Source organism: Pagrus major, chromosome 16 (assembly GCF_040436345.1).
Source record: "Pagrus major chromosome 16, Pma_NU_1.0".
Taxonomy (NCBI): domain Eukaryota; kingdom Metazoa; phylum Chordata; class Actinopteri; order Spariformes; family Sparidae; genus Pagrus; species Pagrus major.
In genome coordinates this window covers 24,304,560-24,331,861 of record NC_133230.1, presented here as the reverse complement: position 1 = coordinate 24,331,861, position 27,302 = coordinate 24,304,560, and the positions used below count along the sequence as shown (strand labels likewise).

The 27,302-nt window shown below is 42.2% G+C and overlaps 2 protein-coding genes across 5 annotated transcripts in view; both read right to left on the bottom strand.

Annotated features, from left to right (window-relative positions):
* Window positions 1–24: 24 nt before the first annotated feature.
* Window positions 25–18,594, bottom strand: cep170ba (centrosomal protein 170Ba). Of its 4 annotated transcripts, none has more exons than XM_073482959.1 (19): window positions 18,423–18,594; window positions 17,577–17,714; window positions 15,247–15,336; window positions 14,314–14,392; window positions 13,576–13,634; window positions 12,462–12,615; window positions 9,729–9,851; window positions 8,469–8,963; window positions 7,481–8,391; window positions 7,160–7,318; window positions 6,360–6,498; window positions 4,597–6,240; window positions 3,514–3,766; window positions 3,232–3,364; window positions 2,806–2,940; window positions 2,619–2,707; window positions 2,222–2,315; window positions 2,082–2,133; window positions 25–1,979 (listed from the first exon to the last, which is right to left on the bottom strand). In XM_073482959.1, exons 2-19 carry the CDS (start codon window positions 17,679–17,681, stop codon window positions 1,777–1,779), a joined length of 4,917 nt encoding a protein of 1,638 aa, XP_073339060.1. In that variant the 5' UTR covers window positions 17,682–17,714; window positions 18,423–18,594; the 3' UTR covers window positions 25–1,776. The 4 variants fall into 4 exon arrangements, with proteins under 4 accessions (XP_073339060.1, XP_073339061.1, XP_073339062.1 ...); XM_073482960.1 differs by having other exon boundaries at window positions 7,166–7,318; XM_073482961.1 differs by having other exon boundaries at window positions 7,199–7,318.
* A 5,113-nt stretch (window positions 18,595–23,707) lies between these two features.
* akt1 (v-akt murine thymoma viral oncogene homolog 1) overlaps window positions 23,708–27,302 on the bottom strand; it is a 33,610-nt gene continuing 30,015 nt past the window's right edge. Inside the window, exons 12-14 of the mRNA XM_073483417.1 lie at window positions 27,162–27,249; window positions 26,840–26,942; window positions 23,708–25,595 (exon numbers count right to left, since the gene is read on the bottom strand). Of these exons, the coding sequence (XP_073339518.1) occupies window positions 25,516–25,595; window positions 26,840–26,942; window positions 27,162–27,249 (271 nt within the window). The 3' untranslated portion in view covers window positions 23,708–25,515. The remainder of the gene's footprint in view (window positions 25,596–26,839; window positions 26,943–27,161; window positions 27,250–27,302) is intronic.

The window sequence follows — 27,302 nt, the reverse complement described above, 5'->3', positions numbered from 1 at the left end:
GTGAGTGAAAAAAAACAAAACAACTTTGCTAATCAAGTTCCTTTATTTGAAAAATCATCAGCTAAGAAATTACACAAAAAACAGAACATAAATACCGACTAACAAGACAGTCCGATTACATCCAAATCATTGAGTGAAAGGAGAGGAAACATAAGTTGAATATCAAAAAAAGGGGCACACATTTGACAAATGAGAGTTACGTTTCAGCTCTCAAACCTGCTGAACCTTGGACTTAAATGAAGTAAAGCAACAGGGAAAATAACTATCCCATGTAAGAAGAATAGCAGCAACGCTTTGAGCGGTTTGTAAACAACCACTGGAACATCATCCCACACAGCACTGTGGCACTTGAAGGTACTTCCCAATTACAATCACGTGTCCAATCTGGACTGGGAGGAGGGAAACTTGCTGGTGTACTGAGTCACCTTCTCTCCTGCTTCAACCAAAGACAGCATCAAATGTTTGCAGGAGAGGAGAGGCTTTCAATATGCAGCATTATCAGGTCGAGGGGATAATGTCGTACTACATTAGTGCAAAAGACAAGGTTGAGAGGTAATTTTTTGTAGGACATACAGATATCTTTAGATATTTACACACAGAATGACAGAATGCCACAAACTAACAATCAGATATACAGTTTCACACCACTGACTCTGTCAACTTAAATGCTAAAATTACATTTCTTCTTCTGTCATGTGAAGATCAGAAGTGGGCTTATAACTCAAGATACTTAAATATCAAATCTTACACAGTGCTCTGATAGATATTAAGCATATGGAGGTTTGGTGTGGTGAGTACAAACTGTCAGTCGATCTATGATTGTCTTTGGCCAAAACCTCGGAGCTGACTGTGCTCATCAGACATGGAAACAAGTTTCAAGCCTCTAACTGTAATAAATAAAATCACACTTTCAGAAGATACAGAGGAAAGCTTGAAAGCTCCTGTTTTACAGCCACTTGAGTGTGTGGTTGCCAGGTGACTAAACTTGGGAGTCCCTCCTACTGTTCGGACACACATTCCTGAAGGATTTTCATCTCCACTTGGACAAAATGTGCATCCACTGTCCAGCTACTGAGGAGGGCCTGGACAGAGTCGCTCCACTGGGAAATGTTACCAGATAAATACAAAAGAAATGGACTGGTAGCAACCATGTAGTAAAACATTAATCTGTCTGGCACTTGAGTCTACTTACTCTCCCAAAGTCATGTTGTCTCGGTTACAGTGTCTCACAAAAGAGCCCTAATAAATACTTTTTACATTCTTACATAAATCTGGTCCACAAAATAAGGAAATGCAAGGGGCTTACTGTGGATACACAGTAAACAGTGCATGAACATCTGCAAGGTGTTGCTTCAAACATCAATTTACAAACTTTTCCTCAAAATTGCTAAACATACACACAATATATATTAGTGGATTTCCCTGAGATTGTTCTGCTCAGGCAAATAATTACAATGAGCTTTTAAAATCAGCAATGTTGGTCGTATCATTGGCAAATAAAGATGTCGCAAAGAATCAAGTATAGATATTATGAGGCCTGTCAGAGGTGCAGTTATTTAAGTATTGTAGTACTTCCTTAAATCCACACCTCATGTGTAGAGATCCCACTGAGAGTGTCTAAAGGGCATTTAGTGCAGGCTTCACTGTATAGGTGTTGTAGTGCTCAGAGTGTAGTTGTACAGTTCTGTATCACTTCCCCCTTCTTGGTTTCATTGTGCGCACAATGGTGTGACACCTGGGTTTGTGGGGTTAGGGCAGAATTGTGAGAGTCACGTCTCACACCAAATATCCCTCTCTGAGATCATCCGGTGTCACCGCAGCTCTCCTGACACTCTCGCTGGGCCTCGGGCCGCCGCCACGCTTGGAGGCAGAGTGGACCGTTCTAAAGTCTCGGGAGGAGGAAGTTCTGGAGGGCCGAGCTCCAGATGAGGCCTTGGATGGTTCAGTCTGCCCACTGGGCTCCATGACTGTGTTAATGACTGGTGGGAAAAAAAGAAAATGGTAGGTTTAGCTGATTATTTAAGCATTATAAAAATTATTAATGATTTGTATATCGTTTATAAAAGCTCAGGGTCACTCACCCTCAAGTTGTCTTTGAACTCTCCTGAGTTCTTTCAAGATGGACGTGATTTCCTGAAATACAGATAGTCATATTAGCTCAAACAAACTGCATTAATTTGCATTAACTGAACTTTAAAAATTACAAAAATGAGTAACCCACCTTGTTGGAGGTTTTGACGATGGGAACATCATTGTCAGAATTAACCTTGGCCTCGATTTCTTGCCAGATTTCCATCCTGTCCTGGAACAGTACCCTGTGTACATAATGTGAAAATTCAGCTGTTAGAAAGTGTTCATTTTTGTGCCCAAAACATTGTTGATTTAGTCAGAAATGGAGACTAATCTATTGTGAAGATGTCATCTCAGTCCCATATTGTCAGTTAGACTATACATCTGTGTGCTGACTCACTCCGCCACACTACTTTAATAGGATTACAGGCTCAGTGCTGTCTGGTTGTCAGACAGGATCAATAAAGTTTTCCATCAAACCAGATTAAGCACGGGAACAAAGGATGTTTATTTGAGTATGCTTGTTGTGTGTTTTCTTCACATCTTACTTTATTTTGTCAGCGAGCTGCTCAGTGTTTTCTCTGATGGCCACAATGACCTGAGACACAGGATTCAGCATCAGATTGTCCACAACGACCTGGAGACGAAAAACAAATCATATTATTATATCCTGATCCCTCAGTGCTGACATGACAGAAACAGGGGCTTTAAAAATGATGTGAAGCCACATCAGACCTCATCTTTGCGCCGAGCTCTCTGCCTGGAAGTCTGGTCATGGTCGCTCCAGCTCTGGTCTGGCTCCTTTGTAGATGCGGAAATTGGCGGGATTCTCTGGTAGTTTAATCCAGCCTCTGGAATATGATGAACCAGCTGCAACACAATCAATCAGTCAGAGAAATAAGAGTTACGTTATAAAACAGACAGAGAGACAGGTAGTTCTCTGTGGACGATGTGTTAAACAAGGCAAAGAGATAGCTCGAAAGGTTTTATACCAACCACAATTAACTACTTTAACTTTTAAAAGAGCACTATGTTACATATATGCATTGCAGATCAGGATGATGCTATACAAGAACCTGCAATAAAAGCACTCGAGATACTTCCTCTTTCAAGGGTGTAGTTACCAAGGGCAACAGCATTCCAGGGTAATGTTTGATGTACCTGTTCATGAGCAGTCACAGTGGAGACGGGTGCACTGCTCTCCACTCCAGGGTTCTGTGGATCACCATCACCTGCCACATCATGGATCTCTCTGGCCAGGATAGCCAGGTCTTTAGCCAGGTCTTGACTCAATCTAACAGGGAGGGAACACATGTTAGAAAGATGGCTGAGCAACCAAATTGCCATCACTAATTTAATCTGGTATTGGCTCCACGGAACATCAATTTAACTTTAAGAAATCATATTACACAAGGAAAAAACTTAGTTGGTACTATTCCTTACCGTGCAATCTCAGCACTGTGGTTGGACCAACTGTGCACAGCCTCTCCCTCTTGGTTCTCCTCCTCAGACTCTCTGTTGCGGGATTTAGGACGCAGGGCGACCACCGGCTGAGGCCGAGAGCGAGGCTGATCACGTGAGTTGTTGAAAGCTGAGGAAGGTTGGGAGCGTTTGTGTTTAGGAGTGCTCTGGTTTGAGTCGTACTCCTCATCTGAGGTAGAGGTATAGTCAGAGCCTTTCTGTCGTCTTCTCGAGCCTTGGCAGCGTGAATTGGTTTGAGTTACAGAGGGTGAGGATAGAGAAGATGGGAAACAACAGGAGAAAAGGAAAGATGCCATCACAGAATACAGGAGAGGAAAAAAACACCACCAAGTACTTTAGATGCTGTCACCAAAATCCTCCCCAGAACCAGAGACAGAAACATTGCCGTGGAAGAGCTCATTTCTACAATAAAACTTGGCAACAAAGGTTTTTGTTTTTTGAGATTCAAAATAATTTACAAACTGAAATGAGACGTGCCTTCCACAGCTGAGTACCAGACAAATTCCATATAGAGAAGACCGTGTTATGTAGCATAGAGCATTTTGCACATGGTTAGTATTATAATCTTCATCATAGACACAGAATCCTCATAAATGACCATAAACTGCAAACTATTTGCAGATGAAGGAGTTTTCATATACATAACTCATCTCTCGTGTACATCCTTTTTTCTCTGAGCACCAAAATACCATACAGAGGGGAAAATGCCAACAACCACTACAAGAGCACTGCTTGTGCTGGTCGTTGCACTGCCATGAATATACAGCCCTGATGTTAGTGTTATTGATGTGAGTGAAAGTCCAGAATAAATCCCCTTCCCAAATGACACTTTTATGACAGTACAGAGCCCAGTTGTTATTTCCTGAAATGTACAGTATAAGAACTATGAATGTATCAAACCAATTCACCACTGTGGTTGGTTGTAATGCTTCCAATCCAGGCACAAAGTCACTTTTTTACTTATTGGAGTAAATTGTCATACCAGTCAAATATATTTTTACACTCAATGAAACAGGTGTGTGTGCGTGTATGCATCATACTCACTTGCAGTGCTGCTGGCGTATTTGGCACTGCTCGAACGTCCACGAGTGACTGGTGTCCTGTTGAGCGCTGCTTTCTGTGGCCTTTCTACAGGCTTGGGCCCCGGAGCAGAGGCCCTTCGAACTGAGCTGCTACCAGACTCGGTGCTGCGGTTGGAGAACCCTGTGCTCCTGCCTGTACACTGTGGGGCGGAGGAGGCCTCTGTGTCGCTGGGTGTGTTGAACGAGCTTGTCCGCTTACGAGGCATCGCCAGCATATCCAGCCTGGAGAGTTTCTTGGGTTCCTGAGGCTGCTTAGCTGGGGCATTACCTGCCTCCTGGGCCAGCCTATCCGTCTCCGTGCCCTCGTTGTCCGAAGCTTCTCCTAGACGAGCCCGGCGCAGCATGGACGCTCTGGTGGGTCTCGGGGCAGACAAGCTGTTGGCACGACTCAAGGCCTGGGATACTCTGGTGGTCTTGCCGTCCTCCTTCTGAAGGGGCACTGTGTATTTTTTGCGGGTTTGGTGGTTGTTGGACTCCTGATCAGAGTAAGGTAAGCTCTGAGGGTCATCACTTAGGTCCATGGAACCACATTTCCCGACACTACGTCTCAGTCCAACTGGCCTCCTGAGAGACTCGGTCTTATTGTTGCTGTCTGCCCCTTGATAGCGCCGCTTTTCTGAAGTACTGGACAGGTGAATTGAGTCCTGACTGGCTATACTGGCTGAAGAACGCTCCCTATGGAGGCCACTAACAGAGGGCTTTTTAGTCACTGTGTTTGGCCTGGTCTTACTGCTGTGTTGGCTGACTGTGCTGGACGTGTCCACATCAGACTCCCCAGAAAGAGAGTCCGCTATGGGAGAAGGTGTTGGACCTGATTGCCCTGCTTGGAGTTTGGCCTCCAGAACAGCAAGAACATCCTCCGTCTCTTTGAGAAAAGAATGGGTGTCATGATTGCAGGACCCCTGGAATGATTCAGGGTCTGTGTCTCTCTGAACAGGCTGGCTAGAGATGTTGGGCAATCTGGCGTTGCTAGGCCGCTCCTTGGTGAAGCTCTCTTGTCTGATTAATGGGGATACTCTGCCCTCTCTGGACTCTGGACTCTGTGTTCCCTGGCCCAGGCTAGGAGCTGACACACTAGACTTGACTTTTCCAGAATCTTGGTTACTTCTCGGTTTGGTAAGGGTGGCTGTTGAGAAAGTTTTGCCTGCATGTTTTCGTTCAGTTTTAGGAGTGCTGGGTTTTGAGCATTCACGTTCAGATTTGGAAGCAGCCTCCTCTGACCCAATGTAAAAGGATGTAGGCTTGACTGGGAGTCTGAGTTTGTCCTCATTTTTCTTCTTCTCTTCTGTGTCTGACAGCGGTCGCCTCCTTTGCTCTAGGACAGAACCATCGTCCGACTTGCTGGCGTCACTCAGGCTGTCTGGCTCTACATCGTCCTGCACCGACAACCTGTCAAAGCCATCCTGAGAGCCGGGGTCCACAGAGCTCTTCACTTCTACATCAAACGTTGACTGCAGGTCATAATGAACATGAATGCTGGGAGTTGAGATGTCACTCTTCTCCCCCAGCGGTACCTGCGGCAGGACACGGCGAGTTCTTGAACCATCCGAGTCAACGCTGTCGGGTTGTCGGCTGATCGTGGCCTTATGGATGATGGTGCCTCGTGCTGAAGTGAAACAGTTTTAATGCATATTAACCACACATGCTGAAGCTGAATATCATTCATATTCATCAGGGCTTCTCATTATCATTTCAAATAGACTCGTGTCTCGTCAGGTGGCTTACCCCCTCCCGACAGCTCCATCTGGGGAGGAATGTCAAAGAGGCCAGACGAAGGGCCAGATTCTGTGTAGCTGTCTGCCAAGCTGGCCCAGCAAGACATCCACTTAGGAGCACCCTGTATCACTGCACCTGCTGGCTGAACCTGCATGAGACAACATACAACTTATTTATTATCTTTAAAAACGAGAGAAGAAAGCAGATCCTTATTTTATGGTTTCTTTAGTTGGGAACACCATTAAAATGACAAACAAACAGAAGATACAACACATCAATCTGTTTCAAGTAAAGTCCGACTGATACTAGATTTTTTGGGGATGATACTGATATTAGAAAGTTTAAAATTTAGATATTAATGTATCAGCCAATACACATACTTTTTTTGCAATAATCTTATAAACATAAAACTTTGCTTATCGGTGCATATCCAACAACTCATACGCCGATAACAATATAACTGTGATAGGCTGTGTTGGCTGTGACAGGCGTATATATCAGTCGGGCTCTAGTTTTATGATTAATTCTTTAGTACATTTGTTGTAAAAACATCTATCTTTTTCCTTATATTTGGTTAGAAAGAAAAACCAAAACAATGAAGAACCCAGAACCTGTGAGGAAAGATGAAGCAAATCTACAAATTTAGAGAGATTCACCAAAAAAGAAAGAAAAGAAACCCGGAGAAAACAAATCAAGACAGCTATCCAACTGATTTGTACGTATTTACTTTCATGGTTTACTGACCAAGCACATTGATTAATTGACGATAAAATTATTATTCTGATCAAACCCAGAGCAGGAAGGTTTACCTTTACCAGACTCTGTCCCTGTTCTGGAGCTGGCCTCACCTCCCCACAGCTATTCTGCCTATGCTGATCCCTGCTCTGAACAACACCAGGCCTAAACGCTGACGATGTTTCTGCTTCGCTCTGGTTGGTTCGCTCTGGGCTCTCAAAAACGCCAAACACCTGTCAGGAACAAAGCAGTGCAAGTGGATAAGTGCAGGAATGGGGAAAGGTGGGACTGCCAATGCCCGTGGCTCATACTGAGCCCACTTATTTCCTCCAAGTAACATGTTGCTATTTTTAGCCATAGAAACTTTGTGTATATTAAATGGAGAAAAGCCTTGCCTGGTCAATCTTGCTTCGTGCCTCTTCTAGCTCTTTATCTGGGATATCTGTTTCAATGGTGTAGGTTCCTGCGTCGCTCAGACTATCCTCTTCTTCATTTTTGGGGCCAACACGGGGGCTGTTCACCACCACACTCTGAGAGACCGGGGGCATCACAGGGGCCTTGAGGGGAACAGGCTGGTGGATAGGAGAAGAAGTCTGTGGCTGGTAAGGAGCATTAGATGGAGGATGACTAGTCTGGGACGCTACCACTGTCTCTGTTTTTGCTGCTGTAGCGAGGCTCGATGTGTTTTTCTCCCAGCTGGCAGAAGAGGACGGCTTGGCTTGTCTGAGGAATTCAGCAGTAAATTCCTGGGCGAGTTTGGATCTCCGGCCTACGCTGCTAAAGGGCCTTACAGACACAGATGATGTAGAGCGAGAGGAAAAGCTGGTGCTGATTCGGTCCTCTGTCTTCTCCCTTCGTAGAGAGCCAGCTCTTTGGTGGCCTGTGGAAGCAGGGCCCTTCAGAGGGATGGTGTATCGTTGGGTTGGGGGTGTGGTGGAGGCTGGAGATGGGACTTGTCTCTCACCATTCGGGCTTGAGCTCTTCCTCGCCTTCTCCAGCTGGACCCTTAAGGCTGAGGGCTCAGGTGGAGATGTGTTATTGGTGAAGGACTGGGAACGCTTCTTTCTTGGGTTATCGTCAAAGAATTCAATGACAAAGGCCTGATGAGGCTCAGCCTTGCCAAGATTGGGTAAGGACTGGGGCTCTGGTGGAGAGGAGGACAAGGGTTCCTCAGAGTCAGGGGAGGCGAAGCGTTGAGGTGGGGAGGCTCTGAGGGGTCCAATCTGAGGTTCTGATTGGAGGAAATCATTTCCATTGATTGAAGGATCCCCTGAATCACTGTGGGTGCCATCTTCACGGTGGTTTCCTGATGATGGAAAGACAAGTTAGCCTGAGAGCTAGCACATTACATCAACCAAACAAGCCTTTATATACATGACTCACCTCTGGTGGTCTTCAGAAGTGATGGATCACTGTTTGTGCTATACAAGTCTTCAGCGTGCGACCTCCTCCTCATCATGCTAGCATTGCTTTGGACCAGCCAATCTGCAACTTTGCTTTCTGCGGACATCACCTCACTGGGTGCAGTGGCCGCCTCTGTGGAAGATTGCTTGCGCTGCTGGCGGAAAGAAAACTTGGTCACGTGGTCCTTGATTTTCATTTTACCTGGCGTACATTCATCGAATTCGATGGTGAAGGAGGCGTGGCTTTGGACTACAGGAGGTGTAGGGGTAGAGGGGACAGACTGAGAGGGATCTGGAATGTCCTTGGTGGGAACTTCTTGGACCTGTGACTCAGGCCTCTTGTCAGGGCGTGGTGGGGATTCTTTTGTTGGTATCTCAAAGTAGCTGGGCTCCCGGCGGTAGGAGAAGATGGACTTGACCTGACTGTCGGATAGAGAACCATTGACCTCATATCTGGATACATCTTTACCAGGCTCTGTTAGAATTGTAGAGCGGGGAGGAGACAGTAAACACACAGTTGTAAAACCATCAGTAATTCTTGCTATGTGTCTTTCGATTATTTTCATTATGAATGATTAATCGTTTACTTTGAAGACTAGGAAATGGTGATGAGAACTTCTTGAAATTCAAAAGTCAAAATGATTAATTGATTAATCATGAAAATAACCTGCAGATTAATCAATAATAAAAAAAAGAATAATTTGTTGTAGCCCTAGAGATGATTGCGGTGTCAATTGCACAATCCTGAAAATCCCACAAAGTTTCCAGCTGTTACACTGAGAAAACAAATTCACCAGTTGGTCTTTGGGTGCCAGTTGGATGTGGCCAAATATCACTTTAGGAGCTCAGAGTCCAGCGGAGGGTAGCTGAGCGGGAATAATCTGTTTCAGTCCGGGCAACATGAGGCAAACAATCACCCCTCCTCCCCCCTACAACAGCTTTGAGGGTCATAATCCATCACGAGGCAGACAGGCACTGCCCACTGGCTTGGCATGCTATGGCCTGGCTAACAGTCCACAACTGGCAGCCAGAGACCTGCCTTGGGGTCGACACCATCCATCTCTCAGTGACCCACAAAGGGCATCAGATAGCAATGGCACAGAAAAACATGTCATTACAAATTAGGGTCTAATTCACAGATGTGGGAAGATCTAGTAGAATAGCAGTACAAAAATACATTTTGCATAAACACCATCATTAAGTCTGTTGCTTAGTAAGAATCTAAGACACATTCTCTGACCTGGAGACTCTGGCAATTTTCCACCTCTGTTCCGCTTTTTGTTGGCTGCGTCCTCATCCTCTCCCCACCAGGACGGTTGGCCATAGAGAGGAGTAGGCTTGGATATCGGAGAATCTGTGGCAGCTAACAGACAAACGCACAAACACAAGCACAGACACAGACAAACACACACCATTAGGTACATGAATACACTCAGGCAGAGACGGATTGCAGGAAAGACGAAAGAGCCAAACAAAGAACTGAATTTATACAGACTGTGGTATTTATTAGGCTATACGTTTGTGTTAGTCACATGATAACACAATGTTGTGTCTGGGTTTAGTCTTGCAACAACAAAAATGTTGCGATACACTGGATCTCATAAAGACATAGTGTTACAATACCCATGGCCTTTGGGCTTTATATAATTTCAACACATTCCCATGACAAAGAGAGAGTAATGCGGGCCAAACTGTATCACGCAGGCCACCAAAACATAATCCTTCTCGTGTGAATCAGGACAAAGTTAATCCTAATCTACAAAGACAAAAACTATAACATAGCATATAGGAACTGCATCTAAAGTGAGGCCTCGTCTACTCGTTGTTCGCACACTGACCTCTGTATTTACACTCAATACAGGTGCAATGATGGTTATTTCCCTGAGCCGTTTCTGAACTGGTGTTTAGCCACCGGTTCGCCAGTCAGTCCTCACATGCCAGCCAGCCTATATGACACTAATCAGATAATCTAGATGCCGCTTGTCGGGCTGATACATGGGCTAAACGAGCTCTCTGGATTTTAATGTGAAGGCTTCACAATCCTAAGCATCAACAGCACTTCATCGCTGTTGCCTTGGACACACACAATAAGACATCAACACAGTGACGGGAGAAACAGAGGGACATGTTACTAATTCCTTTCCTCTTACCCAATCCTCTCCTTTTAGCTAAAGAAAACATGGGCGAGAGTCCCAACTAAAGTGGACTGAGAGCAGTCTTGAATATGTGGCCTCAAGAAAAGTTTATACTCTTGGATTCTACTATTAGATTCAGAACATTTTAACTAATTTTGTTGGTTGGTTGGTTAGTTAATTCTTTTGGGTCATCTTATCAACTAAAGACCCAATCATGTAGTGCCGATGTGTACAGTATCAGGGAACATGTGAACGATCCATTTCATGCCACTTTAGAACATACTAAATAGCCTCGGGTCCTGGCCGAGTAAAGTAGGTCTGACTGAGTCACACACTGTACAACTGGAGTGTCCTGCCCTGCAGACAGCTGGAGGATTGGACACACTCCACATCCTGTGCAGCTGCAGGGAAAAACAAGCAAGAGCACACAGAAAGAGATATACACAGCTTTCTCAGCACTCTACAAGTGACAGAATTGTACACGATTAGGAGGATTAAGGAAAACGCACCAAAACCAATATGAAACATCCAATACTGGGTAAACAAAACAAAAAAAAACACTGTATCAAGGCCTCTAGTCACACAAATTCAGCTACAGAGAATCAATTTGCATGAAGTCAACATAGATATTCAGGCTCATCTCCTCTGTGAAGACAACAGCAGTAGACGTCTGTATGTGTAGCACAAGTGAAGCTTTATTTTCTGTAACATACTATGAAACACAGTCCTTATCTTCTTGTGGCTACACATTTAGTGAGACCGTGGAGGCTGGTTCAGTTATCTTGCTGGTGGACTGGGTCATGGCAACACAGGGCAAGGCTGCTGTCACACTGCAGGCAGTAAACATGGCCTCAGCGTGCATGTGCTCCAAAGAGCTGTGTGCAGTCACAGGTTTACATGATCTGCTGTGGTTAGCATATAGCTGCAGGTGATACAACCACACTCCCATGCAAGTGAGAGACTTCTTCCCCTGTTTTCCAAAGTGCTGCAGTTGAATGACTTATTTGTGAGGCACTCAGAGGGATATGAGCCCAGTGCTGTAGAGGTCCTATTTTAAGCACCGGTTGTAGTTTTTCCTCTAAGCTCACGGGGGCGATTATGGAGCAGAAAGCACAGAAATTGCTAAATCAACAACAGCTGGAATAGGTTTTTGTCGATTTGAATGAGCTTCATTCACAAAGTGCTTCTCTTGAACTAACAATTCTCTGACTGTTCCACTGCTGCTTGTACTGTACAACAGGACTTATTCAGTTCGGCTTAGGGCCGAGAGGGCATGACAGCCACTGGAAATATAAGCAGCAATAAATCCACCACGAGCCACATGAACAGAAGTGCCAACTTGGCACCAAAAAAAGCCTCGATACCTTTCTAATTCTTCCATGACACGTGCTGAACAATCATCAGCGTGTTTGGCAGCGCCTCTTGTCGGCAGTCAGGCGTGGCTGACAGAGATAAGACTGTGTGTCCTTAACTCTTCACCCCTCAGCTCGTCTGGCTCGCTCTTACTTATGTATACTTATTCTGCCAACTCCGGGATGTCAATCTCTATTTCTTTACTGACACCATAGGATTTGAGCTTCGGCCTCTCACATGGCAGCCTAATCTCACAGCAGGGAAGCTCTTAATAAAAGAATCCACAACCACTTTATCAAGTGATCTTCAAAGCCAGACAGCACATGGTGACGGAAAGACTTCCTCTTCCTCGTGTGTGTGCGCAAACATATTCAAATCCACTTCAGTTAGAACAGTTCCTCTTGACCTGCCTCTGTTATCATAAAAGCTGTTGCCTTCCTGCTAATGTCTGCTCTGATGGAGTGTGTGTAGGGAGAGTTGTTTACCTGTGAGCGAGTGGGCTCTTCGCTCAGCCCTGTCCTGCACTTTCACATTGGAGCCTTTGCTCTTGTCTGGGCTTAGGAGCTGCTGCTGTTTTTCCTTCGCCTTGGCCTCCAGGGCTTTGATAGTAAGCTGCAACTGGCTTGTGTACTTCTCATGCTACACAAAGAGACAGGAGGGAAGCAGGATGTGAGAAGCCTAATGTCAACAATGAGTATAGATGTAACTATCTACAGAGTCTACGGAAGAATATCTACCAGGGACATCTGCTTTTTTACTGTTAAAAATGGATACTCTTTACAAAACACATGAAATAATTTACAAAAATGAGTGTTTACACTTCAAAGTAACAATTTCTCGTAATCTTTTTTTTCAGCAATTATACTTTAAACATCTTTGCCCTCATTGAACCTGTGTGTAGGTGACTAAACTGTTTTGTTTGTATGGAATGGGCCTTTAAACACTATGCAACATTTTGGGGCATCTATCATTTGCTCTAGCTGTAGCTGACAGTTAGGTGAGCTGTGGTTATTAAGGCGAGGCTGGAGGCTGCACATGGAAGAATTACAGGTGACAGTGGAGGGACAAAAGCAAAGCATTAAAATTTTGAAAATATTGTTTCAACATTCAGATGATAGTTATCCAATGTGTTTCAAAGCACAGAGCTCATAATGATTTGTGACAACAGTTGGCACGGGATCCAGACCAGGTAAGGTCACACGAGTTACATCACATTTTAAGCCTCAAATTGAGAAGTTTCTTATTGTTTAGCTTAGTATATTGATAAAAAGTCAACACAGGATATTGACAAATTAAAACTATTCATTGTTGTTTTAAGAAAAATTACATTTTTTTGTCATTATAGTGTTTTTTCCGTTTGTTCCTTCGTCTTATTTGAACTTTTGTCAAAATGAAAATATTTAAAAGAAAGTTAGCAATCATGATGATTATCTCAAGTAACTGGCAATGAGCAATTGATATTATTTCTGATAAATAATCAGCTGATTAAGCTATATGAAAATAATAGAAGAGCACTGTCGTTTTAGCGTTAGAGACAAAGATCCACTGCAAGTATTTCTCCCTAGCCTGAAAGAAGCACACACTGTCAGTATTACTTACTTTAAGAGCCTCCTCTGGGACCTTGTGTTGACTCTTCTCCAGGATATATACATGAGCATGTGCAGGAGGAGTTAAAGTACACATACATGCCATCATTTTTGTAATACATCTATTTATTTATAATGACAGTTCAGTGTCTTAGGGACACATCTCCAGATGTTTGTTGGCACAGAGACATGAAGGACAAACAGGGAATACAAATTGCTACCTGATGAATGGTAAATGTGCAGTTAGTACTCTCTTCTAAGGAGGTCAAAAGTACCTTCTTCTACTGCTTGCAAGAGGGAGGAAAACAGATAAGCAGCAGAGACCTGTTGCAATTCAAACAAGCTCATATCTTCAGCGACTCACTCCCTCAAATGTGCAAAAATCACATGCCACATACTGGTAACTAACATTCCCAAATGTCTCTGCACTCCAGACAGCTTTCTCCCCCACTGTTATCTTAAGTAAGTTTCACCATTCATGAGATTTCTGTTCTGGGGGTCAAAGGGTGCAGGAGATTTTCTGTTGACCATAATCTAAAACCCCTGACTGAAAAACCAGAGGGGATTAACATGCCAATGGAGCCAAAGACCACAGAGAAGGAAAAAAAAAGTTTAAAAAAAAAAAGTTTCACTGTGGGCAGCCGATCACCAACTTAAACTGTTCCAACTGAAGAACAGAAAGCCTGCATTACATGAGTCACACAATCAAAGTTAAGACAAATATGTGACTAAAATTTTGAGAAAAGGATATCATAGCCAAAGCGAATGACGTCAGAGAGCTTGAGGGTGATGTAGGTCTGGTCTGGGATTCTTAGGTCATTCACAAATGTCTGCAAAACAAAGAGAAAAGAGAAAAATAACATCAAATCATTTTCACAGGTCATTAATGGAGCAAATGGGTTGACTCACAGGTGACAGGCTCTCTAATTCCTCATGGCATGCACCCAGATACTGTAAGGTGCTTTGCAATTGGTCCTTTTCCCATTGAAAGTTAATCCACCGGCACATTAAAACTCTGATGAGATTATGTTGTTATGCAACGTCGGTCTCGGCTTTTGTGGAATGCTTAATGGCCAGGTGGAGGTATATACACGCAATGCTGCTTAGTTTGTTGATCGATTAGTCTATCTCCTGCCTAAACTAACAGTAAATGCAACCGATTGTTCCAGAGTTTCTCTTCAGATCGCTAAACATAAAGAAAGATACTGCTGGAAATGTGCAGAGGAGCAGGTCTTATACTATACAGACTAAATAAAGATAATTGGGGGGAGAAAAAAAGGAGCCATGCTGGATTTCAGTTACCGTTCTGCTCTGATTAGTTTGGCTGCAGCTACCATGGCCCAAAGAAACACTCTCTGAGAACAATGAATGGTTTTCTCCCACTGCTCAACTCTGGATTTCATTGGGATAATGGTGCAATGAAGTGGCAACAGAGCAGTGAAAGGAGGGAGGGAGAAATAGAAAGAATGGGAAGAAAAAAAAAAGGGGGTCCAGGCCAGCGGGAAAAGTCTCCAGATTACCACTGTTCTACGAACCGTCCCCGTCTCTGGCAAACAGAGAGGTATTTTGTGCTCTGGGAATTGTTGTGGAGACTGGAGTCCTCAGGGAGCCCAGTCAGTCAGTGGCTGGCTTTATCACTGTGGGCTGAGGCAGGTAGCCCGACACTAGAGATGGACCCACTCACCCCGTTCAAGCTGCCCAGGTCCTTCACCATGTGCTCGTCTGTGTTTGTGTCGTAGTTGATCACAGCGTGCTGTTTGTCCACACTGCGAGACTGCGACAAAAGCAAAGCAGAAGTCGTTAGAACTGCATGTCGAGTGCAAGTACTTTTTTCACGCAAAAACAACAGGCATTCTGTATCTCCAATGTAGGAATTTACTAATTTTATCTTCTTTCGTCATTGCAAACTGAATATCTTTTGGTTTTGGTATCTCGGTCAGACAAACAGACATCAGAAGACATCACCTTGGATTCGGGAAAACTGTATGAACTAACCCTAATCCAATAATCGTCAACTATTAAATTAATCGCCAACTTTTTTTGATAATCAATTAATCAGTTTGAGTAATTCTTCAGATGAAAGAGTCATAATTCTCTGATCCAGCTTCATTAATAGGAATATTTTCTGGTGTCTTTACTCCTTTAAGACAGTAAACTGACTATCTTTGGGTCGTCGACAAAAAAAGACATCTGAGGACATCATATAAGGATTTTTCACCATTTTCTGACATTTTATAGATGAAAAACAAGCAATTATGAGACATGACACCAACTGAACAAATGCTAAATGGAACAGTGGATCGAATGGTAGAATATCTCCAGACAGTTTGTTAGCGTTATTATTATTATTATTGTTACTTTAATTTGTACTTTGTTTGTTGTATTGTTTTGCCTATTCGCATGTGAAAACTCAATAAAAATTTAAGTTCTAAAAAAAAAGAAAAACAACCAATCAATTAATTGAGAAAATAATCAGCAGATTACAGCAGATGACAATGAACATAATCGTTTGTTGCAGCCCTAAAAGTCTTGATCCTAGATTTGGGAATGTGGATAAAAAGTGATCATTTGAGCAGAGTTAGACAGACCTTCCTGTGCATTCACAACAAATGAGCCTTAATATGACACTAACAGTCCTCATCTATTAAACTCTGCTTGCATGGCTTGAGTTAGTCCTTGTATACATGGTCTACCTGCCAGTCACCAGAGGAAAAATGTGGTTACTCTGAATATGCTTTCATCAATTAAGTCCAAACTGTACAAGTGATTCAGACTGACTCACCCGTTCTTCTCGGCTCATTAGGCACTCTGGGCCTCCTCATCACAAAAATCACACAGATTGAAGGTGACTGCCAAACTCCTAATGATCACTGTCCTCTAAGGGTTGACATACTCTTCCACATCACCTCCTAACTGGGATGAACAGCGCTCAGGGGCTGTTTTGACTGTCTGTGTGTGTGTGGGCGTATTCACTCAGTGGACTTCCAAATAATTTCTTGTAAATACTGCACTGTGTCTGTAAGCACACGTTTATCAAGCAGTTTACCTACTTGATTAGGTTAACTACGCACCACATTGCTAATACTTTGTCCCCTTTACCTCAGAGAAAATGTTAGCAGTGGCAATCACAACACTGCTGAACTAGACATCATGCATTCACTGTTATTGCAGGACACATTTGGTCCAATTACAGACATTGATCAGACAACAGTTGTCATGGAAAAGTCCAAACATTCAAGTTGCAGCCCTCAGCTATGCTACTCAATCTCTGCTTTTCACGCCAAACAGGATTCTCATGTTACAGAAATTGGACTGTGGTTTGAATGGGGAAAAAATGCATTGAGCTACAAACAGAAAAACTAAAGATTAAAGGGTTAAAGGCTACATAGAGCCAAAACCGACTGTGTGCCAAGTCAGGAAGCTGTCTTGAGCACTTAAGCAGAGCAATAGAAAAGTCTGCATCATTTCAGGCTGGGAGAAGCTGAGGTTTTTTTTCCTTGATCCGGCGACGCCTAAATGTGGACTAGAGCAACTTTCAATCTAACCGACTTCTGTGGTTGGCACGGTTTTTCAGAGTATAACAAACTGGCTGAGGAAAGTATAAACAACTGTTTCTGAGGCAACATTCCTCTTTAAACGGACTAAATACAGAGTGAGGAGAAAATGGGAGGGAGAGTATTATAGAACGACCACAAAGAAATTGTGTTTATGACATGTGCTGAGTGGAAAAACAACACAGTGGAATGCTTTAGCTACGTTTTAAGTCATTGTTTGAAAGGCTGTCAGGGGCAACTTTGTGTGAATGTGGCAACGTCACCAGGTTACACACACACACACACACACACACAAGGCATGCAACGAGCCTCCCACTGGTGTTTCGCGTATTCATGTGACAGGCTGTCCTGTCGTGTGAGCATTTTTGACATATTATGGTGAAGAAGGTTCATGTGACACGTAAGCGAGCGCTCACGCGTTCCCTGCCGGTCTTGCTCTTAAACACACAAGGTCACACACCTGCAGCATTAGCTCGCAGTCATCCCGGCCAACGAAGATCATCTCCCTTGGCAACCGGTGGCGTGTGCCAGAGCTGCTGACCAGGAACCATGATGTCACACTCATGTTGGGGCCACGAGTCAGGATCTTCTTAGCATCCTGGGAGGAGGCAAAAACAAAAAAGAGAAGACAAGATGAGCAGGGGGGGCATTTGAGCCACATTTCAAGACACCTGAATGGTTGATCAAAATTCAATACCTGTGTCTCTGAACAATAGTGTCTTAAAAAAGCTACTGTTATGAAAGAATGCTTTGGTGTGGAGCTTAGTGAGGGGAAGTCATCATCTCACCTAAGTCAGACCTGTTTTTCCAAACAATTACAGTACGGCTGTGATACTACTGTGCTGAAATAATGAAATTCAACAACCACCCTGAACACATTTTGTGCGTCAGACAGGTTTCCATGAGTCAGTGGAGGATATTAAGTGTGCTAACACAACTTATGAATGCAGAGCTCCTCATTTAATAAGAGATAAAGCAGATTTAAGCCTTTTTTAAAGAGTTTCTTCATGACACATGGGAAACCTGTTCCAAAGTAGCGCCTGTGAGTAATGTTTGCTTCCATTAAACTTCCACAGCCCGTGTTGTTACTTCCTGTAACCTTGGCTCATATCAGCCAGAAATGCTGCTTGTATCTTTAATACAATCTATTTACTGTCTCGTAATGGCAGCACTAATGTTGTTTTAAATTACACCGCGGACTGTTTGAGGCTGTCGGTGACAGTGACGTTGTTTAACTAATGTCATGAGCCTCCGCTTGGACCGCAACAAGCTTTTTCCCAACCATTTGCTCCCAACAAGGACGTACCTTTAATGCCTTCTCCGTTTTACTCCGAAGTGAAGCCAGTGTTTCACGTCCTAAAGCAGTTGAAATTCGACGGCCGACATGTACGACGACAGCGCCAGGTAACACTGGACAGGTAAATTTCGGAACACACCCTCTTCTTCTTCCTCAGGGAATGACAACCGGATAGTCAGGGCGAAACTCTCCTGCACTCCACCGCCTCTGCTCCTGCCGACACGGTGACGTAGCCCGACAAGTCCCATCAGACGCTTTACGGGTTTGAGCCGAGAGGTGGAGCGAGGTAAGAGCTCTCACTCTGTTTGTGTCCCGGGTGCAGAAAAACTCAAGGTGGGAGAAAAACAACAACAACAAAAAAACAGCAGTAGCACAGCAGACACACCAATATATGTAATTGAATGTTTGTATTGTTTCGTATGAGTATGACTTATCGTATGCATTATAGTGTATTGACAATTTAACTACATTTAAAAATTGTTTTTGTGTTTTTGTTTGTTTTTTTTTGCTACTTTTACTTATGTTTTTGGCAATTATGCTTCTTGTGTGTAAAAAGTTATGGAATTAGTATGTATATCATTGACCTTTACTTAAAAAAGTAGCAATACACTAACAATAATAAATATCCCAATAATTAATCTGCGAATAATATAAAAACTCTCATTAATACCTTGTTATTGTATTTTATTCATCTTATTTATTGCTTAAGTTTAAGTCTTTTCAACAAAATATACATAAAGGAATACAGTACTGTAAATAAATACTCATTATGAAGAAAGGGCCTTTTCAGAGTGTTATTTTATAAATATCATTTTACCTGATTGTTATTATTGATGCATTAACATATAATCATCATTTCAACGTTGAAATACCTTGAGGCAGAACTAATTTTAACTACTTTATAGTGGAATTTGACTGATAAATCAGCCACACTGATATGCAGCTGAATATTAGCTTATTGCAGATACACCTGTATAGGTATATGTGTTGGCTGATAAGTAACATGGCATTAGTTTTCAAAAATGACTATCAGCTGTTTTTTTTGTTGTGTTTTTTGTTGTTTTTAATTTCTCCATATTTGTACATTTGTGTTAATGTTCATGTTGATTGAAAAACTAAATAAAGACTTAAATAACAAAAAACAAACAAAACAAACAACAACAACAGCAACAGCAACAACAAAAAAGACTATCAGCTGATATTATCAAAGAGTTAAACTACCATATATCAATATCAGTCCTGGCCTCAAAAATCCAGAATCAGTTAGGCTATACTTTAGACGAAGACTTACAGACTTTTGGAGAGTTCATCATATAAGTTGACCGGAATGTCGCAATTTGAAAAAAATGGAATCTGCAAAGTCAAAGCATGTAAGAATACACTGAATTGTAAATACTAAGGCAATTAAAGCTCAAGTTCATCAAAACTGGTCTTAAATACAGTTATTGAGTAGGCTACATGTACTTAATTAGAACTGTAATAGGAGTAATAGAGATATGATTAATGGCAATACATTATACATTCATTACATATATATTTTACAATAATATTACAGGGCAACAAAACAGCTTTAATGGCAAAGTGGCAATAATTCAATTGCAAGTATGGTGATAATTGGACTTTTAACCATGTAGTAATTCATCGTCTTTGTAGACGATCTTCGCCTGTATTCACGGTGTGGTAGGACTTTGTTGATCCTGTGCTCACGTTGGCACGGTCCGGCGGACAATGGAGAAAGAAAATAATCACATTGAAATAAATTATTCATTAATAATTTACTAATAAATTATTTATATTAATCGTCGACGAGCTAAAATAGTGTTGAAACTGCCTGTAACTATAGATCCAAATAATGTTGACTTACTGTTGTTAAAAAGTGTGTAGCTACTGCAGCGCATGAGACAGCAGTAATTATATACTTATAGAAGATCATACTCCAAGTTAAATTCAACTCGGCAGTACCATCTAAGTGTATATAATCATTTGCTCTCAACTTTAATCAACGTAAACCGCTGGTGGTTTTGTTTGGATATGGAAAATCGATACAAAGATACTTTTTACATAAGCCTAACATCCGCTAGATGGCGCTGTAGCTTCAATCTACCATGTTGGTATTCAACACTTGGATTTGTGTCACAAGATTACTTCAGAATGTTGGCGGCAAGTTCACTAAAATATATTTTTAAAAGTACTTATTATTTAATTATAATAACTGATGCATTAATAAGTACATCACTTTAATGTTGCAGCTGGAAAACGTGGGTCTTATTTTTTATATATAAATATATATACAGCCAGGTAATTTATTTAGATTATATTTTGTATATTTATCTGAATCAGCAAAGTTACTTTTGACTGTTAATTAACAGTTAAATATCAAAATATCAAATAAATGTAGTGGAGTAAAAACAAAATTGTACTTTAGACCAGTACTTGAGTAAATGTACTTTGTTACTTTCAAGCACTGGCACTTGCATTAAGTATCCATATGAGGAAAAGCATCTCTACAATGGGTTTCTCACAAGTTTACATGTGTTTTTTATTTCTTACTATACATAAAAGAATGTAAACAATTAATATATAACTACGCCACTCTAGTGGCGCAGTTTATTTCAGATATAAAGAGATAAAGTCAAGCCAATTTTATCAACAAAAAAATGGGATGGACAATTGTAATACATGTGTTGTGTACGGAACAGACATAGTAAACACTCAGGATGACAAAACTATGGATAGACAGTATGAAGACTGAATCCAAACAGATCTGAGCCACTCAAACTCCTCTCCACCATAGAGGACTACACAAACACACCAGTGGCAAAGCCCAAGCATGCCATTTACACAGATAGATGAAAAGACACAAACATGCAGAGTGAGAAAAGAGACAAGGGCGACACTCGCAAGGGATGGAGAGAGTGAGACAAGAAAAGAGGCTTAATCTCCTAGAGGACGTAGATCCAGATCCAAAACATCTGGAGATGAGGCACTGACAGCCAGGAGAGAGACACAGAGGTCCCAGGACGGCTGATGGTCAGGCACAGACAAGACTGAGTGAAAAGAGGATGAGCAGAAAGAGACTAGGAAGAGAGATTGCAACAAGATGCAGGAGATTTTAGAAAGTTTAAAAAGGATAAACATGAACTTTACTGCTGGATCTGTCAGACTTATTGAGACTGAGACTGAGACTGAGACAGACCCGCTTGATTGATGAAGGTAACAAGTGCAAGGCCGGAAGTCAACAAAGGATAAATAACAAACAAAGGTTCATAGACAGGTTTTTGAGTTTGGATTTAAAGGCCTCAGCAGGGATAGACTGTCTGCTGTAAAAAGACCAGGTATTACAGGCCCAAAGGGTCAGAAGAACCTGACATGGACAGGAAGCCAATGGAGAGAAGCTAAAACTGGCGTAATATAGTCAAATCTTCTAGTTTTAGATAAGATTGCAGCTGCAGCTTTCTGAACCATTTGAAGGCTTTCGTTATACTAAGCTCAGGTGGGTTTACCCTCCACTTCACCCCTGCTTTTAGTGTCACCAAGAGTCTTGTAGCTAACAGGCTGAACCGGTTTCTAAAGGCCCCGACCTCTGTCAAACTATAACTCCCCAGCCTTAGATGGAAAAACCCTGCATTTTCCCAAACTGTGTTCAGGATACAGGTAACGGTTCATGTTTTATCTTGCCCTGTGTGCTCCTCTTGCTTTCACTATCTCCCACTGTGTTTTTGTTAAATGTGTTTCGTTATGGTTGCATGCTCTTGCTGCAGTGGCAGCAGGGTAGTGCAGTCAGTACGGAGAATGCAAGTGCAAGCACTGTGAGAGGCAGCCTCCTGTCCTGCTGAAGTGTCCACGAACAAGACACCGAGCAAGCTCCAGGCCTGTTTTTATGCAGCTGATCTTGTACCAAAAGGGACAAAAACTTTTTAGTAGTAAATTATAAAATAGGTTTTAGTGGAATACTTTTTACTATTGTGTCTTACACTGAAAGTAGAAAGCAGACACTAAATTATCTTGATTTTGAGCTGTAGCTGCTTTTGCATATCTGTCTCAAAGCTTTAATACCCTTGTATTCATATATCTATATATATATATACCAGGGAAGATTTTTCTCTCTAGTAGAAAGAAGAGAGGATCTCTGGCTTGCCGGCTGTGTGAGTGACACGTTCCCCACACAGCACAGTGCTACATCACCCAGGGGAGGCCTATGGCAGAGCTGCAGCCCCAGCTCTGCGGCGTGTTCCGGGCAGTGCAGCTGGAGTCAGGTGAGGGATGGTTGTCAGGTGAGCGCCACACTGGGCCAAGCCTCGGTCTCGCAGTGTGGCGCTGTGTATTGCAGCTGGCCAAAAGACAGACTGTGAGCCCTGGCTGTCAACATCTGCTCCAGAGACTGTACCATCTGCCCGGGGCCCCGGGGGGAGCATCTCTGTCGTCTCAGACCAGCTGCAGAGCCCCAGACGTGGACCTGAGCAGTCCTGCAGAGGCAGAGAACACGGCCAAGACACAGTCTGAGCTGCTGAGCGCTGGGACATTAGTCTCACACACTTTAACTGTGTTTTATCTGTGGGGAGTGATCACTGTGAGGTTTAGATAAACAAACCTCCTGCTCCTATTGACTCATCTTTTATGATTCAGTGGCAGAGTGAAGGGGCAGCCTAGTGGTGTAGCAACTTAAAGGGGCACTATGTAGTTTTGGAAAAGAAATTAAAACTCAGAATTTTAATATTTACAATATTAATGAGGTAATAATACAAACTCAGAAATATTTATCTTTTCCACAATAAAGTAAAGTAAAGAAGCTGTTCCCAGAGGAAAGTAAGTCCCCAGAACACCATTTGAAGCTAGAAAGGTGGCAGGGTCCGCCACATATAAACAGTAAAACAGTATGAAATTGTGTTGTCCTTTAAGGTCAGTTTGTTTATTGAGTTTATTCAGTCATGAAACAACAAAGAGAGTTTAATTTATTTTTAGGCATAACATCGTGAAAAGTGTGAGCTAAAGAAATCAAGGAGCAAATAAAAACAAAAGCTTAGGAAGATGATCAAGTGTGAATTAAAAGAATGGGCCGGACATTTGTGTGAAAAACAATACATCACTGACAGGAAAGGATGTAAACTTTTATTTTCCTTCTTAGAAAAATTCCTCTCAACTTTGTCATTCCTGTAAATGAACAGTGGTATTTCACAATACGGTTCATTTAGCAAAGATTAATCATTTCTTTGGTTCTGACCTCTTGAGTTCATTTGTTTGTCTTCAAGGGCAGAGCTGTAAGATTTCACAATAAAAGACAAGTCTACACACCATATTGTTAAGACCTTTTATTTCATCAATTTTGAAAGAAACAAGTAAAAACAGTGTACAAAGTTTATATTATTTGTTTACTAAAGCTGGTGTCCTCAGTCTCAGGAATACGGGAGGGCAAGGTACAAAACAAAAGTTGAAATAAAAAATAAAAAGTATAAAATGAATTTCCCTATTTTCAGAAGGTGACAGCAAAGGGCGAGCGTGCATAGGAATAAGTAACAATCAGATTCAAAAACTGAACAAAAAGGTTTGCAAACGATTGAAATGAAAACATCATAAAAACCATTACATTCAAGAACGTATGATGCACTTTTTTTGAACAATGATTATCTGTCATCTCGAAAATTCTGAAGCACTTTATTTGGAAACTTCTCAGTACACTTTTGAAAGAAGAGTTTCAGTTCCCGAGAGTTTCCGTTTAGCCTCAGCCGTCTGTGAAAGGGGAGTAATCATTCAAAACAAGCAATTCTTGTTTTATTTGTATCTGCAACATTTGAATTTATATTATAAAAAGGAGCTAATTTAGTCATTACCAACCATCATTTTGGGGCGGCAAAGTGCATATCATTGGCACAGTAAAACTCGATTTAGTCAATGCTGGTCTCATATAAATAACTCAGAAGCTCGTGAAGGGGCAGAAGTCCCCTAAAGTAGCAAATCAAAGATGACTTTGTGTGTTGCATTTCCCCTGAAGCCCAGTTTGTTTGCAAAGTAATCCTAAAGAAGTGTATTATGTTAAAGTGACCTCATTGAGGCTGCAGTGAATGCACTGGGTGGAAAACACCCAATACTGTACTGTACATGGAGGAAAAACCCAGAGGAGAGAAGATCTGATGGGTCAGCGCTGACTGACCCTGATCAGAGGGAAACCAGGAGGTGTCGGCAGCACAGCATCAAGATAAGAAGGCATCGGGAACTATAAGCACTTACTTCAGGGGGGCTGGAGGAGCTATTTATGATCGTGAACAGGAAACTGGGGGTCTCTCAGTGACAGTGAAGAGGAATCCATTGCAGGCCAGCTTTTAATGATTAATCACTCTGCATTCTTTGCATGTCTGGTGTTCCTCACATCGGACTGTACTGCACAAATGATTCAGACTCATCACAGTGTAGCGTGATAATACAACAGACCGATTGGTGTCAGTTTTGCATCAGGGGAGTAGAAAAGTGATAGAAGTCCTGTCCACAAGATGGTCTTTCAGTTGCAGGAGAATCAGCACATAAGTATGCAGAAAGATCGACTTTATTTGATACGGTACATTCACTTTTGAAGCCAAAAATGTTTCGAAGTCTGAATTTGAACTGTTCAGAAGTCTTAAGAGAGGAAAATTTATTACCCACTCAACAAACAACATACTCTCTGCTCACATGATGGTTTTGGTCCACAGGATGCCTGTTTCTATTTGAAATGGTTGATATTCAGTTGTATATTTTAATACAAAAATGGCCCTTTTCTAAATATCAGTGGCCTAATTTGTGCATAACTGCATTTCCTCATTCATTATGGTGTAAGGATGCCTGCTCAGTATACAACATAACAACCAGGAAATGCAGGGTAGTGTTAACTCTCTCTCTCTGCATGGTCAGTCTTCAAAAGGCCTCACAGAACAACCACAGTTATCTTTGCTTTGTCTTGAATTTCCTCCTTCCTGGAAAACACAACTTGCAGATTGGAAATGTTACATCCACCGACGGCATCTGCAGACAATGCTGGGAGGAAGGGGGCTGCGGCCCCCGGTCTTCTGAGAGTGCAGTCGGGTGGGGTGAGGGGAGATGATGGGACCAGGGGGGAATGTATGAGAGTCGTTTAGGCCGTCCCACTGGCAGAGTAGGAGAACTGGGGGAAGTGGGGTCTCCGCTCGCTGTCGAATGACTCCATACTGTCATCTGAGGACAGAGGGCAAACAACTGCTTAGCTCTTGTACAGCTTAGGGGTGGGTGATATGATAGTAGTGTTGAAGTATATAGAGTATTTTAACTATAGGGTCATTCCACAGCAACTTACCTAGGCCCTCCCAGTTCATGTGAATTCATTAAACTGTCAGGATCTACAGCTGTACTCCAAATACTTTTTTAGTTGATGAATTTTTTAACTGGAAAGCTGAATTTTGTGGTTGTCTGCAGGTGGATTCTCGCTTATATTTTACTGGATGGATTGGGTTGAAATTTGCCCTGAAAGTCCCCAAAAATTTGAAGTATACTTCAAATCAGAGGCAATCCAGGCACACCAAACAAGAAAAAGTACCAAAATGAGGAAGGAAATATTAAAAAGCCTTTACTGTAGTTAAATCATTAAAAGTGCTACATTAAAAAAGCATTAGGTCTTCATCAGGGCTTCAAAAGGTCTTAGAGATTGCTTATCATAATATTCAGTAAAATCTGTACTTTTCCTTGTCTTAAAAGTTAGATTACAGCAACAGTATGTGGTACAATCTTCTGAACTTTGCCGAGTTAAATAAACAGATAACGCTGAACCAGATTGGCCACCATATCCACGTTTTTCCTGTATCAATCCAAATTTTATTAGATTTTGTCAATATCACCCAGTGCCAATAATCCAATACATTACCAATCTATTATCATTTTACTTTTCTTCTTCTGCGTCATCCCTTGCATATACATGCATTTGATGATTTTGTGTGGCATGATACCGTTTTAATTGCACCGGCTCTCCAGGAGAGGGAGGACTACTCTCAAGGGAACCTCACAGGCCTAGAACAGTTCCTTTGCTAGTCAAAGTCTGATACCAAGAATGCTGCACTGAGGAAAATACTCAAGATAAACTTTGACTAAAGGATTCTGTTCTGCTTTAAAGTTTCTCTATGAGCCTGATAGCTTGCAATTCAATATATCATATTAAAACTGAAAGAAAACACTGATGATCATTTTAGGATTTTCACATGAAAACGAATTCCATAGTCCCGAATTGCTGCTTTCCAGTGTAATTTCTCAATCTTAATGAAGTCTCACAGGAGGTGGAGTGAAATTTATCATCATAATTGAATCAGGTGGCGATTTATCTTCTCTCATCTTACTGTCACATTCATACAGCATATAGCTCCACAATAAAGACCTTAACTGAAGTCGTATCAAGTATACAGTATGTGAGTGTGTTTATGGTTTGGTGCTACCTTGTCCGGGTGGCGTAATAGTGATGGTCTGTGCTGTGAACTCCTCGTCAAAATATCGTGTGTCCGTCTCCGAGGTAACTTGGGGCTTAAACGGCGGCACCAGCTGTTGGAGGGCAGAAGAGACACAAACATATCAGCACATCAGCACTGTCAATCTGTTCTATATCACCTGTCTTCTTGATGACAATCTACATCGCTTCTAGATGGTGTCATTTCAAGTGACGTAACGATATTGATCTCTGGGCGGAAGAAATTACATATATCTGAGCTAGGTGTCCTTTCAGAGACGACAAAGAAGAAAATTCAGCATTTAGAAACCAACCTTCTTCTCATAAACATCTTGCCATTCAATTCCTGCGAAGAACTTGTGCTGCATGATTTCCTTGGCGTCATCTGGCCCTCCACCTAACCTGGAAGACAAGTGCAAAAGGATGAATCAGGATGTCTTATGAAGCTGCCACTC